Source organism: Bos taurus, chromosome 19 (assembly GCF_002263795.3).
Source record: "Bos taurus isolate L1 Dominette 01449 registration number 42190680 breed Hereford chromosome 19, ARS-UCD2.0, whole genome shotgun sequence".
Classification (NCBI taxonomy): Eukaryota; Metazoa; Chordata; class Mammalia; order Artiodactyla; family Bovidae; genus Bos; species Bos taurus.
The window spans coordinates 38,374,114-38,387,258 of record NC_037346.1 but is presented as its reverse complement, the minus strand read 5'-3'; the positions used below and the strand labels follow the sequence as shown (position 1 = coordinate 38,387,258).

At 49.4% G+C, this 13,145-nt stretch overlaps 1 protein-coding gene across 3 annotated transcripts; it reads left to right on the top strand.

Moving 5' to 3' along the window:
• Positions 1 to 2,338: 2,338 nt before the first annotated feature.
• On the top strand, positions 2,339 to 10,867 carry SNX11 (sorting nexin 11). 3 transcript variants are annotated; one of them, NM_001076904.1, is given in 7 exon segments: positions 2,339 to 2,428; positions 5,854 to 5,908; positions 6,351 to 6,437; positions 6,732 to 6,832; positions 8,088 to 8,183; positions 8,395 to 8,607; positions 9,344 to 10,861. In NM_001076904.1, coding segments are annotated over 6 exon segments (813 nt in total). In that variant the 5' UTR covers positions 2,339 to 2,428; positions 5,854 to 5,866; the 3' UTR covers positions 9,618 to 10,861.
• The last annotated feature ends 2,278 nt before the right edge of the window (positions 10,868 to 13,145 follow it).

The window sequence follows — 13,145 nt, the reverse complement described above, 5'->3', positions numbered from 1 at the left end:
GAACATTCCTCAGAAGAGCTCCATGACTTCCTGGCTGCCCTTCCTCTGAGGAGGAGGACTCTGACATCCCAACCCCCACAGGTGCTCATTCTTACTGGACAGCCTTCTGCAGGTTGCCATCACCACGGAACCTTTCCTTTAGCTCTTCCACCATTAGTTGCATCTGGGAAATAGTAACTTTCTTTTCAGCACAGAACCATTGGGGCCACCTGTGCAGATACCACGGCATCTTACACAAATTGGAGGTTAAGAGGCATGGCTGGGTCCAAGACTTGGCAGCAGGACTTCCCTTCAGATTGTTCCAGAAAAAGTTACGAATTTCTCCAAAGTCCTTCATCTCTCCAGTGTGGGAAAGCAGCCTGGTGTCCAGTGTGAGCTCTGTACTTACCAACCCCGGAGACCCCATGCTGTCCACAGTCCTCATGCACACCCCACCTGCTCCCATGTAACAGCTCAGAGAGTGAGTAATAAGACATTTTTGGATTAAAATTAAAAAAGTACCCACAATTATCAGAGAAGGCTAAAGATACTTCTCCCTTTTCTAGCTGTGTTATCTGCATGAGACCAGATTTTCTGGATTTCCTTGTCCAAAAAACAGTACAACGAACGAATGGGGAAGCACATGGGAATTTGCAAAACTGTAATATAATGCCACTCTGCTCAGAGGGTCTTCCCAGGTGTCTCAGTGGTAAAGAATCCGCTTGCCAATGCAAAAGCCACAGGTGACACGGGTTCTATTCAAGGGCCAGGAAGATCCCCTGGAGGATGAAACGGCAACCCCTTCTATTAACCTTGCTGGGAGAATCCCATGTACAGAGGAGCCTGGAGGGCTACAGTCCAAGGGGTTGCAAAGAATCAGACATGACTGAAGTGACTGAGCACCCATTCAATACTTTTTTTTTTTCATTCAATACTTTTTTTAAAAAAATGTAGTTATATTTCATGAAATATATTATGTTCACATGTAATGGTTTATTATTAGCTCTGTGAAAGTTGCTCAGTTGTGTCCGACTCTTTTCCACCCCATGGACTGTATAATCCATGGAAATCTCCAGGCCAGAATACTGGAGTGGGTAGCCTTTCCCTTCTCCAGGGGATCTTCTTAACACAGTGATTGAATCCAGGTCTCCTGCATTGCAGGCAGATTCTTTACCAAGGAAGCCCCATTATTAGCTTTGTGTGCTGTGCTTATTCGCTCAGTCATGTCTGACTCTTTGTGACCCCATGGACTATAGCCTGCCAGGCTCCTCTGTCCATGGGGATTCTCCAGGCCAGAATACTGGAGTGGGGTGCCACACTCTCTTTCAAGGTATCGTCCCAACCCAGGGATCAAACCCAGATCTCCCGCATTGCAGGCAGATTCTTCACCATCTGAGCCACCAGGGAAGTCCATTATTAGCTTTAGGTGAATTAATAAATGCTTTTAAATTTCTCAATTTAAATTTCCAATCCAGTGAACATTGCACATAAACAAAAGCTCTTTGGGAGTCCATAATCATTTTTAAGAATGTAAAGGGATCCTGAGACAAAAACGTTTGGCAAAACTTGCTTTAAGTGCACCTTACGTTCTGAGCTATCTCCACTTTATAGAAGAGGAAACTAAGACAAAGATTTAAGACCAGTTTAGGGCCACAAGGTCACTGCAGTGCCCAGATCTTCTAACTCCAGAGCTTGTATTTGTGACTGTAACTTTTCCCTTGAAATTAACCTTTGCTAAGACATTTCAACAGTATTAAAAAAAAATCTTCATCATAGTCAACGGATTCTTCCTTCTTTACTGACTAGCTGCGCGATCCTTCCTTACGTTTGTCTCTCAAGTGAACGAACTTGCAGTGTTTGCAGGATTGTCCGCAGTTCGGCTTTCGCTAGGACAATCGAGTTTTCGAATCTGAGTGGGCGACCCCTTGATAATTCCGCCGGGGAACCGAAACCTACAGAGTTCAAACGGGCACCCTCTCCAGACTGAGAGAGGCTCCCACGTTCCTGATTCTCCCACGCTCAGCACCGCTGACTAACCCTCACACCTCTCGGCTCCTGGACCCACTTTTGGACAGTCAGGTACGCTTCTTGGCTACTGATTGGCTGCGCTTAACAACAATGGGCGGGACGCGGCTCCGGATTGGACGTCAGAGCCCCTTCTCCTCCCCTCGCTCTCGTCCCCCAAGCAGCGCCCCAAGAGAGAGGTGCGGGATCCAGATTCCAGCCAGGGCCTGGGCGGTGCGGAGTGCGCCGCCGCGAGAGGTGCTTGTCGCTAAGAGCCAGGGCCTGCGAGGGCGGGGCGCCCTGGGCACCAGGGATTGGCGTGCCTGCAGCCTTCTCCCGTCGTGCACCGGGGCGCCGGCCGCTCACCCGGAAGGAGAACCTGGGACTCTTTACTATATGGTGGGGCGCTGGCGGTATCGCTGTGGGGAGTGGGCGCTGCTCTCAGGTGAGGGGGCGTGGACGGGTTCGCGGTGGGTGGGTGCTACTCTCTGGTAAGGGCCATGGGTTTGAGCGTCAGCAGTGGTGCTTGAGGTGGGGACCTTGCTGGACATCCTAGGAAAGGAGCAGCTTCACCTCCCGGGATGAAGATGGGTGCTTGGTCCGGATCCAAGGAAGGAAACCTGGCTTTCCATTTAGTTTTATAAAATATATAAAGCATCTTTCCTTCCCACTCCCCAAGCTTAGTAGGCAAAGAGGAATAAGGACCACGTCGTCCTTTGGCTCCTTGTTCGTAAGGAATACAGGAGTTTGCTACGTTGACCCAAACGCTGGGACTAGGAGTAATGGCAAGTATTCTGCTGGGACACAGGAGGCTCTTGCGCTGGATTGTGGTTGCCTTTGTTACTTAGCTGGAAGTAGAAGGAGGGGCAAGTTACAGATGAACAAAAGGATGGAGCAGAGCTGCTTGGCTGAGAACGGGCAGATGTTGGTCAGACCTGGGGAGCTACTTCTGCTACTTGTGGGTGTTTCAGAAGGAGAGCTTTTTGAGTTGCTATCTGGCACCAAGGGCTGAAGAATGAGCAAGAAGGGATGGGAGTCTCGGCGGCTTACATACTTTTATCACCGGATTTGTTTTTTTTTTAACATGCCTCTTGAAGTTTTAGAAAGTATTGAAGTATTAGTTTAAATGGGAGTGAAAATTGTGGAGCTAAAGCTTTGACTTTCTGCCTGGAATTGTTTAGACACTTACAGGTTGCTTTATAAATAGAAAGCAACTGGATTTTCCCCGGAGATACTGGTGCTGGTACAGGTGGAGAAAATAAACTTCAGACGTGATTGAAAGGGCCCAGGAAATGTAGTTGGCGCTGCATAAGTAGCTGAGAGGGCCACTGACTCTATCCTTAGTTGGATGACACACGGATCCATCTTCCAGATCATAGAGCTAAAATTAAGAGCTTCCTCTTTTTCCTCCAAGGGCAGAAATGCCTCATTTCCTCCTGAGGAGTGGGGTCTACAGGGAGGAAGCTGATAGAGAATAGTAGTTGCTAGAAATTATTCCTTGAAGTCTAGGTTTTTGTGTTTGTCCAGTGTTTTTAAGGAAAGTTACATTGGAAGCTTTCTAAGTGCCCTTTAATCTTAGGGTTAGTGAAGTCGCTCAGTCGTGTCCAACTCTTTGCAACCCCATGGACTGTAGCCCACCAGGCTCCTCCATCCATAAAATTTTCTAGGCCAGAGTAGTGGAGTGGGTTGCCATTTCCTTCTCCAAATTTTAGGGTTAAGTGTATAGCATCTTGGGGGTCCTTGGATTTTTTCCCCCTCCTCGGATATTTTTTAAGCCAGTTTATAGCTGTTTGTTTCTAAGTGGTGTGAGTCCCAAAAGAAAGGAGAGATACTTGCTCTCGGCCCTTGGCTCACTCTTCTTGAGCCTGAGAGTGATGACCATTTAGTTACTGAATTATGGTCCTGGATTTGGCAAACTTTTCAAGGCCCTGGAGATTCGTGAGCTTCACTTAGTGTGTGGATTGCCTTATTGTCATCTTTCTTGCCCTTACTTTTGTGGAAAGACACTTCGGTGTATTTAATTTTGCTCCTGTGCTGGGAATATACCAAATGCCTGAAATGAGAAGAGAAAGAAACTTTTTTGTTTTAATCTGAGGAGATTAATTGTTCACAGTGAGTCAACCTGATCCCTTTGGTTACAGCAGTTAGACTGCTTACATCCAGGATGTAATACATGAGTTGTTATGGAATTGGATTTCCCACTTCTCAGTTCAGGGCCTTTGTGTAGTGACCGCATCAGATGAAAAGTCAGAGTGTCAGCAAGTGGACTACTTAATATGGCACCGCAGTCACAGCGTTTCCGGTTTGCTGGGCTGTATAGCCGGGATTTGTCCTATATCATGCAGCTTCATCTCTGCATGCAGTGTCTGTGTGTGGAGAGACCTTCTGGTATTCTAGAAAAGATTGGGAAAGCTGTGTGCCCTGCTAATTTTGTGGTGTAAACGACTTCCTCTCCTCCTGAAATGTTAGCCTTGTGTTAGCACAACATAAAGTAGAAGGAAACTCATTACATGCTCTTCTAATGGTAAAGCAGAACTAATAAGAGAATGTGTTTAAAATTAATTGTGGGACTGTAAAAATGAGTGGGTGTGTGAATGGGCAGGGGGGGAGGACAGGGAGAGCTTAGAGATAGTCTCATTTTCCCAGGAGCCAGCCTGGATCATTTGTTGGCAGTACATATTGGCTGAAGTCAGTTTTCATTTCAAGGTAAATTGGAAAGGGAAATTAAACCTTATTGTTCCGCTCTTAAGAGAGGAGAAGGGGGTGGAGGCAGCAGCCAGAGTGGATGCTGTTGAAGTGGTTCTAGGAGTAACAAGATTAGTGCTGTATTTTAACAGAAGGTGACATCATGGGCCCCTTTGGACTTGAGTAACCCTGTGCCTCAGCCTTCATGGTCCCCTTGTTGGAGTGGGCGATGTTGCTGCGCATGTAAACTGCCACATTGGGGGAAATCAGTGGCTTAGGCTTTAATGAATCTTTGCAAAGGAGTGGAAAACATCCTGAATCGACCTGTGCAGCTCTGGGGTGCTTGGGCAGAGGTACAAACCGCATGTCGAGAGGAAATGATTAGAACCATTGGCTTGGGTTCTGGAAATGGAATTAGCTAAGAGAAGGTCACAACTGGGCAACCCGCTCAGGTGCCCCCGGAACTCTCCAACTCAGATCTGCCTCTGGGGTCCTGAGTGTGCTTAAGCAAGACAAAGGGAGACAGGCCTCGGCGTTTGTGGGGTTTTGGTTTTCTCTAGACAGCCAGGAGGGGGCGGTGTTAGGCTCAGTTAGAGAGCTGTGCTGTGTGGGTCCAGCAATTCTCAGGCAGAAAGGTTTTACAGCTCAGCCTGCCCGTTCTGGCCGCCTCAGGTGACATTGTTGACCTGAACTTGTTTTGGCTAGAGGTGGCCCCTGGTTCAGAGTCCCTGCCATGGTCTGAGAAGGGAGGTAAATCCCTCAGGGCTTTTAGCTTGGCCCCCAGCTCATGAGTGTGTGGGGGCTCCCTCAAAAGCTCAGCAGGTAAAGAATCCTCTTGCAACAGGAGACGGGGGTTTGATCCCTGGGTTGGGAAGATCCCCTGGAGAGGGGAATGGCAGCCTGCTCCAGTGTCCCTGCCTGGAAAACCCCAGGGACAGAGAAAATGGGCTAATGGGCTACAGTCCAAAGGGTTGCAGAGTCTGACATGACTGAGCGACTGTGTGCAGTAGCTCGTGTGGGTGGATTTTTTTGCTTCCTCTTAAATTTTACACAAGAACAAAAAAAGTTGCCTGGATTTCCCCAGGGGGGTCGCTTAAAAATTTTCAGGGTTTTGCCCTGGCAAAGAGAGGTGAGAGTAGATGCATACTAACAGAGATTGATCCTGTATCTCCTGTCTCTCATCAGATGTTTCCTTCCAATGGGCTTTTGGTGTAGGATGTTGGAGAACCAAGAGCAGGAGGTAAGCATATGATTTCCGGGGAACATCTGGCTGAAAGCTTGAGGGGCTCTGGGAGATCCAGATACTGCTCGGTGGTGGTGTTCTGACAGTGATGCCTTAGTGGTTCTGATGTGCTCAGAGTCAAGCGAGAAGAGGGAAATCAGTAGTGAAGGCATGACTGAGAAATGAGGTTCCCTTTCCACTAGCTTTCTATTCATCGGAAGGCGCTAGAATGTAAGCTTTGTGAGGGCAAGGATTTTTGTCTCTTGTCCTTGTTCTGCCCCCAGTGCCTTAGCATGGTACCTGCCACATAGAGGGTGGTCAATAAATATTTGCTGAACTGAATGAATAAATGAGCAGAGGAGTGAAAGCTGGCGTTGAGTGGAGTACTCTGGCCGCCGTGTGTTGGAACCACCTCAGCGTGTGGCTGCGCTGAAGCTGAAGGAGCGTTTCTTACCTCTAGGAGGTGATCACTGTGCGTGTTCAGGACCCCCGCGTGCAGAATGAGGGCTCCTGGAATTCTTATGTGGATTATAAGATATTCCTTCATGTAAGTGTATCTGACTTTGATATTGGGATCAATATACCTTTCAGGGCTGAGGGCCAGTCCTAAGCAGAACCTGTTTCTGGAGGTATTGACAGAAGAAAAGGAAGGAGGAGAGGAAAGAGAGCCTGGGGTCCGCCTGAGTTGTCTTCAGGCTGCTGGGTGGCACTGTGCTCTGCTTGGATCCCCTTGACTGGGACTGTGGCCTGGTGACTTGAGTCCTTGGTGAGAGGGATGACGGGGAGTTCGTGTAAACTTGGGCTTTTCCACCAAACCCTTTTCACATGCTTTCTCCTGTAGACCAACAGCAAGGCCTTTACCGCCAAGACGTCCTGTGTGCGCCGCCGCTACCGGGAGTTTGTGTGGCTGAGAAAGCAGCTCCAGAGAAATGCGGGTTTAGTGTGAGTTCTTTTACTTCCTTCTTGGGTCCAAGGCCGGCTTCTTAGGTTCTTCCTTGGCAACTGGAGTTTACAATGAAGAAAACTGGGCAGAGGTACTAAGGTCGCTGAGAAATGTGTTCTTAAATTATGTTTTCAAGTCAGTGAAAAAAAGTAACGACAGAGTTCTCATTTCTAATATTTTGACCTAACAAAGCCAAACAAATCTAAAGAACGTTTTTCTTTTTTATGTGCATAGGGCTAAACAGAGGTACTGCTGGCTGTGTAAATGTGCTTCACTGGTTATCAGGAACTTTTAGCACCTGGACTAATTTGATGGTGTTCCAGTCCGTTTGATATGTAAAAATTGTGATTTTTCTTTTTTCCCCGTCTTCTTTTTTGTGTAGAGACCTTTATCCAGAGTTACGACAGACTGAGAGCCTTAGGACAGGCACTATTGCTCACTCCTCACCTACACGCTGCAGATAAGCCCTAAAACTGGAGGCAGTTTATGACAGTGATTCCAGCACAGTGTGGTTACTGAGTGCTGTGGTGACTTTGTTAATGACCTAGCCAGTTAGGTAACCTGTGGGATTGATGAGGCCACCGTCATGAGTCAGGCCCTCGTAAGCCAGTCGGAACTTCCTCTGAACAGATCCTGCATCCTCTGGTCTGGCCTGCTGTTTTAAAGCATGTGCCATGCCTCACAGGAGAGGCGAGGGAGGCTGGAAGAGTTTGTGGATGAGTTGCTGCAACCTGACTACTTTTAGAAAATTCCAAACATGATCTTTCGGGACTGGAGATGGTAGCCTTAATTTACACACAAGGACCCAGCATCCTCCATGTCTCCATGTCCAAGTTTCTTCCTTTTGAAATAGTAGTTGATGGTGGGAGTGGGTTCTATAAACAGTGGAGTCTAGCAGCATGGAGTTCGTAAGGCCCAGGCTTGGTTCACACGCCAGCTCTGCTGCTTGCTTACTAGCTGTGTGGCATGGGAAAATCTACTCAACTTCTCTATTTCCTTACCATTAAAACGGGTATGCTGACATCCTTCTCACAGGGTTTTGAGGAGGGTAAATGAAGTAAGGTTTGTAAACGTTTAGCACAGTGCCTGAAAACAGGCGTGTCATCAGTCGGTGTTAGCCCTCTGTCCCTGCCCGCTTATCAAATGCTATTTGTGTTGATTTGTGTCTTTTCTTAGGGGATTTCCTTGATCAGGGACTGGAGTGACTGGGATATTACTTATCTTGGGTATGTGTTACGTTGTGTGACCCCACAGGCCGGTACCTGAACTTCCTGGGAAGTCAACCTTCTTTGGCAGCTCAGATGAGTTCATTGAGAAGCGAAGACAAGGTCTGCAGCACTTTCTTGAAAAGTGAGTGGACTTGGAGGGCTGGCACTTGCCTCTGGGGGGATGGCAGGGGTGTGTGTGCTGTGCAGAATGGCCCCCAGGAGCACACAGGCATGTTTGTGTCAGATGCTCATGCCCTCAGCACTCACTGGAGCCAGAAGGCCTCAGAGGACGGGGCTGGGCCAGCTGCCGTGAGGGCTGACGCTCTGCGCTGTTCTGCCTTTGTCTGCCCCAGGGTCCTGCAGAGCGTGGTCCTCCTGTCAGACAGCCAGTTACACCTCTTCCTGCAAAGCCAGCTCTCAGTGCCTGAGATAGAAGCCTGTGTACAGGGCCGGAGCCCTGTGTCCGTTTCTGACGCCATTCTGCGCTACGCTATGTCCAACTGCGGCTGGGCCCAGGAAGAGAGACGGGGCTCTTCTCACCTGGCTGAAGGAGACCAGCCTAAGAGGTAACTGAATGCTCTTTTCTGAGACACCAGTGGCTAGGATTACTGTAACCTGGCCCGGTGAGGTGTCCATTGGTAGAGAAAGTAAGATGGCATTGGTGGCCTTTCAGGAGGGCCCCTGTCATCCTGTGCATGAGGGCCTTGGGTCTGTGCTGACTCGTCCCTGGGAGATGGCTCTCCTATTGCGAGCTGGGGAGAAAGAAGAAAAGGCTCTCTTATTTGTTTTGTTCTTCATCCTCTCCCCCAACCCCCGCTTTCCTTAGATGACAACTTTATTGAGATGTATTCATATACATAAAACTCCCCCTTTTATGTCCAGTTCAGTAGTTTTTGTCTAGTCACGAGGTCATGCAGCCATCCGTCATCACAGCCAGTTTTCGAACATTCTCATCAGCCCTAAAGAAATCTTGTGCCTATTAGCAGTGACTCCCACACTCCCCAGCCCCAAACCCTGGCCCTTGGTAACCACTGCCTGCTTCCCGTGTGTGTGTGGATTTGCCTTTTCTGGACATTTCACACAGATGGAGTCATCCATGTGGTCTTTTGTGCCAGACCTCTCTCACTTGGCACCGTTTCCCGGTGCGTCCGTGTGGCGGGGCATAGCAACACTGAGTTCCTTCCTGTGGCCAAATACTGTTTCCTTGTATGAATAGGCCTCCCTTGTTGTCCGTTCACTTGTCTTTGTTGATTTTTGTTTACCTGTTCATGCCCTCCTTTTCCCTTTCCCACTTTTTTCCAGTTGTTGCTTTCTCCCAAGACCCGGCAGGAGGAGCTCTCCCTCACCGCCTCCCGGGGAAGAAAAGGATCCGTTCGAGGTGTGGGCTCCTGTGGTTGACTCCGAGGCTCCTCCCTTGGAGAGCCCCACCCTCCCACCCACCTCCTCTCCATCATGCTGTGGTTTTGCAAGACCTGATGAGGGACTCTCTGCTTCTCAGCCTGTGAGGAGGGTCCTGGGAGGGGGCCACGCTGTGCCTTTGGACCCTGGTCAGCTGGAAACAGTTTTGGAGAAGTGAGCTCTCCTCGGAGCTCTGGGTTCTGCTCTGAGGTGGATGAAGGTGATGCAGGCAGGGAGACTTGCTCAGGTGGGGTTAGGCACAGGCTGGTGGTGGGAGGCTGGTCTGCTTCCTGTTTTACCATGGCCTCTGCTCAAGTTGGCTCTGTGGAGATTGGTCATAACTCCTCAGGCTTCTTCGATAGGGATAAGACACTGTGCAGGTGTTTGTAAGTTAAGCACAAGACCCAGGAGTTGTTGGTTCTGAGCCAAACCCCACATTTACTCTCCTGGAAGCTGAATTTCTTTAGATGTCTGTTAATGGGTCCAGGAGCACTGACTCAGGTGACTGGTGGGGACCTGTAGGTGGCAGACTTTAAGCCGCCTTATCAGAGATCGCTCCAGCAGAAGTGCTTGTGTTTCTGTTGTGTCCTTGTGTTCCAACTGGCTGTTTTTGCTGAAGCCCCTGGAGCACTGGTTTCTGGGAGGCTGGCCCCTTGCTACCTCCTCGCATGGATGGGGGGTGAGTATTTTTTCTCCCACCTCCTTGCTTTTCCTCCACTCATAACCACTGAATGGAGCGGTGCTGTGACTCCTGACACTGGGGTTTCCTGCGCATCCCAGGACCTCGGCCTGGCTGTATGGGGCCTGAGGCCTGTGAAATAGCTCGTGGCCATCCACAAAAGAGGAAAGGTTTGGTCACAGCCAAAGGACAGGGAACGATTCAGGGGGCTTTGTTTTGGAAAAGATACCCTGGACTGTCCCTGCCTCTGTGGTTATAAAGCCGAGATGGACTGTCTTCTCTGCAGGGTTAGCTGAGCTCCTTTCTTGTTTGAATCCTTTTCTTCTCCCTTAGTAACAGCTCCCTTTCCCCAGGGCTTCAGCCACCACGTGTCCCTCTGCTGTGTTGCGGGAGGCCGTCTGTTCAGTCCAGTGGGGTGTGGGGGCTTTGTTTCTGCCTGGAGAGAGGGCTCTGGGGATGGAGATGAGAAACAACACGCCTTCCTTCAGACAATGAGGCGTCCTGCCCTCCTGCTGCCGTAATTCTCTCCTCTGAGAGCTGGAGCTGGAGGAGACGTGCCGCTGGCGTTCTGCTTATCTGCCCTGGCGTCTGTGTGTTTCTTCTCCATCTCGCCCGCCCCTCCCTCCCCTGGCCCCCGCACCCTGTCCGTGGGCTCTTCTACTACTCGCCTGTGCTGTGGGACTGTCATGGCATTTAGTTCAGAGTTGCGGGGCTTTGGCCTGAAATAAAATTCAAGTATTTAAGACTGTTGCTGCAGTTGGTGTCTAACAAGCTGTAGCAGTGGAGGAGGCATTGAGGGCTGGCGGTAGTCACTTTCATAAATCATGAATTTATCAGTGTGGAAATAATGGTTCAGAACTGTGCACGGCAGCTCTCCTGCATTGTGTGCGCAGCTCAAGTTCACCACTGGAGAAAGGACTGTCTTCCAAAGAGGCAGGATCCAGCTCTTCTCACAGTGATGGGCATGAACCTTGTTAGGTATAATTTACCTGATGCTGCTTCCATCCTTGCAGCCTGTCTGAGGTGCCAGGTGCTGAAAGAGAAATAAAGTTTGTCAACAGGCAGATGCCGAGCCCTGGCTGGGACTCATCTCTCTTCTCTGCCTGCCTCCCCTGGGTCTCTCTTTTATATGATGCAGCAGAGCAAGGCGAGGAGAGAAAACCTACAGAGGCAAATCCAAAATGTCAAAAGAAGTTCATTTAAAAGGGGAAAAAAACTCCATACACAACCCTCACAAAAACCCGACAGATGCTAAGCTAATGGCATCCGCTCTGCCGATTGGTGGGGATGACTCATGAATATTAATGAGTCCAATGCTCCAAATGGTGCAGCTGTGAACCCAGCTGTGCTTGAAGCTCTCTGATCTCGAAACTTCCAGACAGGAGCCGGAGGTGGTCTGTGTCAATTCCCTACTCAGCCAAAAAACAGCAAGCTGGGGCGGCTTCTTCTGTTCACTCCTTTTCTTCCTGGAGTTGGTGCTCAGCAGCCAGTTCTGCCAGCAGGGTTGGCTGCTGGGACAGCAGGAGCCGGTCAAAGACACGGATGCGATTTTTCTGACTCCTGGCTTTTTTAATGATCCATTATCAGCAATGCATACAGCAGGACCTCAGTCAATCCAAGGCCAGGCGCCATTCCGCCACTGTCTTTTGCAGAGTTGAGTGTAGGCCATGGAAGGAGATGTCCTAATGGGGGAGAGTTTTTCTAGTAACGTGGGCCTAGAGTTACCAGAAAAGCAGCAGAGATGGGTTTTCCTCCCCGTCTCGGCAGTGCCGTCTGCTGCTCTCCCATCTTGCTCTGTCCCGCCGTGTGCGTGGTTGCCGCCATGGCTGATAGCCTTGGTAGGGAGGACGGAGAGCTACTGGGGGCAGTGGCCTGCTGAGCTGTTTTGTAGAATGGAAATATATTTTTGTTAGAATTTGGGTTTGAGGTAGGTTCTGTGTCTGACTTACAGTCACTGTACTAATTTTATTTTTTGCCTATGTCGCTCAGCATGTGGGACCTTAGTTCCCTGACCAGGGATTGAACCCTTGTCCCCTAGAGTGAAAGCACAGAGTCCTAATCACTGGACTTTCAGGGAAGCCCCTTGTCATCTTTCTTCTGACAGTTACTTACGTGGCCCAAGTCTATTCGTCTCCTGTAACACCGGATAAGTGATCCTAAAGTCATAGATTTCCTTTTGTTTGGTGGGAGGAAGTGTGTGTGTGTGTGTGTGTGTGTGTGTGTGTGTGTGTGTGTGTGTGTAGGAGGAGGTGGGGTGTGAAAATGAGTTTCATACACATTGTTTATTTGACCACGGTGTGTGTGTGTGTGTGTGTGTGTGTGTGTATGTGTAGGAGGAGGTGGGGTGTGAAAATGAGTTTCATACACATTGTTTATTTGACCACGGTGCCCAGTGAGGAGGGGGCAGGGGAAGTATGACCCTTATTTTCTAGCTTGAGGAAACTGAGCTGATCATGGTTTTTAAAAAGTATGTTTCAGGTAGAACTGTGGGAAGAGAACTCTGGGAAGAGATACTTCCCAACTTCTGTAAAACAAGATTTTTTTTTCCCAAAAAAAAATCTTGAAAAAAAAAGCTGGGGACTTCCCTGGTGGTCCAGTGGCTGAGACTCCATGCTCCCAATGCAGGGGGCCCAGGTTCAATCCCTGGTCAGGGAACTAGAACCCACATACCGCAGCTAAGAGTTGGCATGCTGCGACTAAAGATCTCACATGCAGCAGTGAAGATGGGACACCTTGTGTGTGGTACGGCCAAAAACAGGGGTAACTAAGCCCCCACTGTTCAAGGAGAAAAAACTCCCCCGCAGAGCTTTTCAGAGTTGTTCTCAGAAATCCTCCGCAGCCGAGGTTTGCTCGCCGCTGAGGCCCTAGAGCTACACCGCCGAGCCCCAGGTGCCTCGTACCCACCCCCGTAGCTTTGCTTAGGAGGCTATCGTGACTTTACCAGTCTGACTGGACAGTGAGTTTAGTCCCATGATGTGAGTTTGTTTACATGCTCTTGCTGAATATTCTTAACACCCCAGGAGTGGG

Coding starts and splice junctions, on each gene's coding strand:
- SNX11 (XM_059878138.1), top strand. CDS start 5,867: ATGGGCTTTTGGTGTAGGATGTTGGAGAACCAAGAGCAGGAG. Junction 6,438..6,731: donor ATTATAAGATATTCCTTCAT/GTAAGTGTATCT, acceptor TTTCTCCTGTAG/ACCAACAGCAAGGCCTTTAC. Junction 6,833..8,087: donor CAGAGAAATGCGGGTTTAGT/GTGAGTTCTTTT, acceptor GTGACCCCACAG/GCCGGTACCTGAACTTCCTG.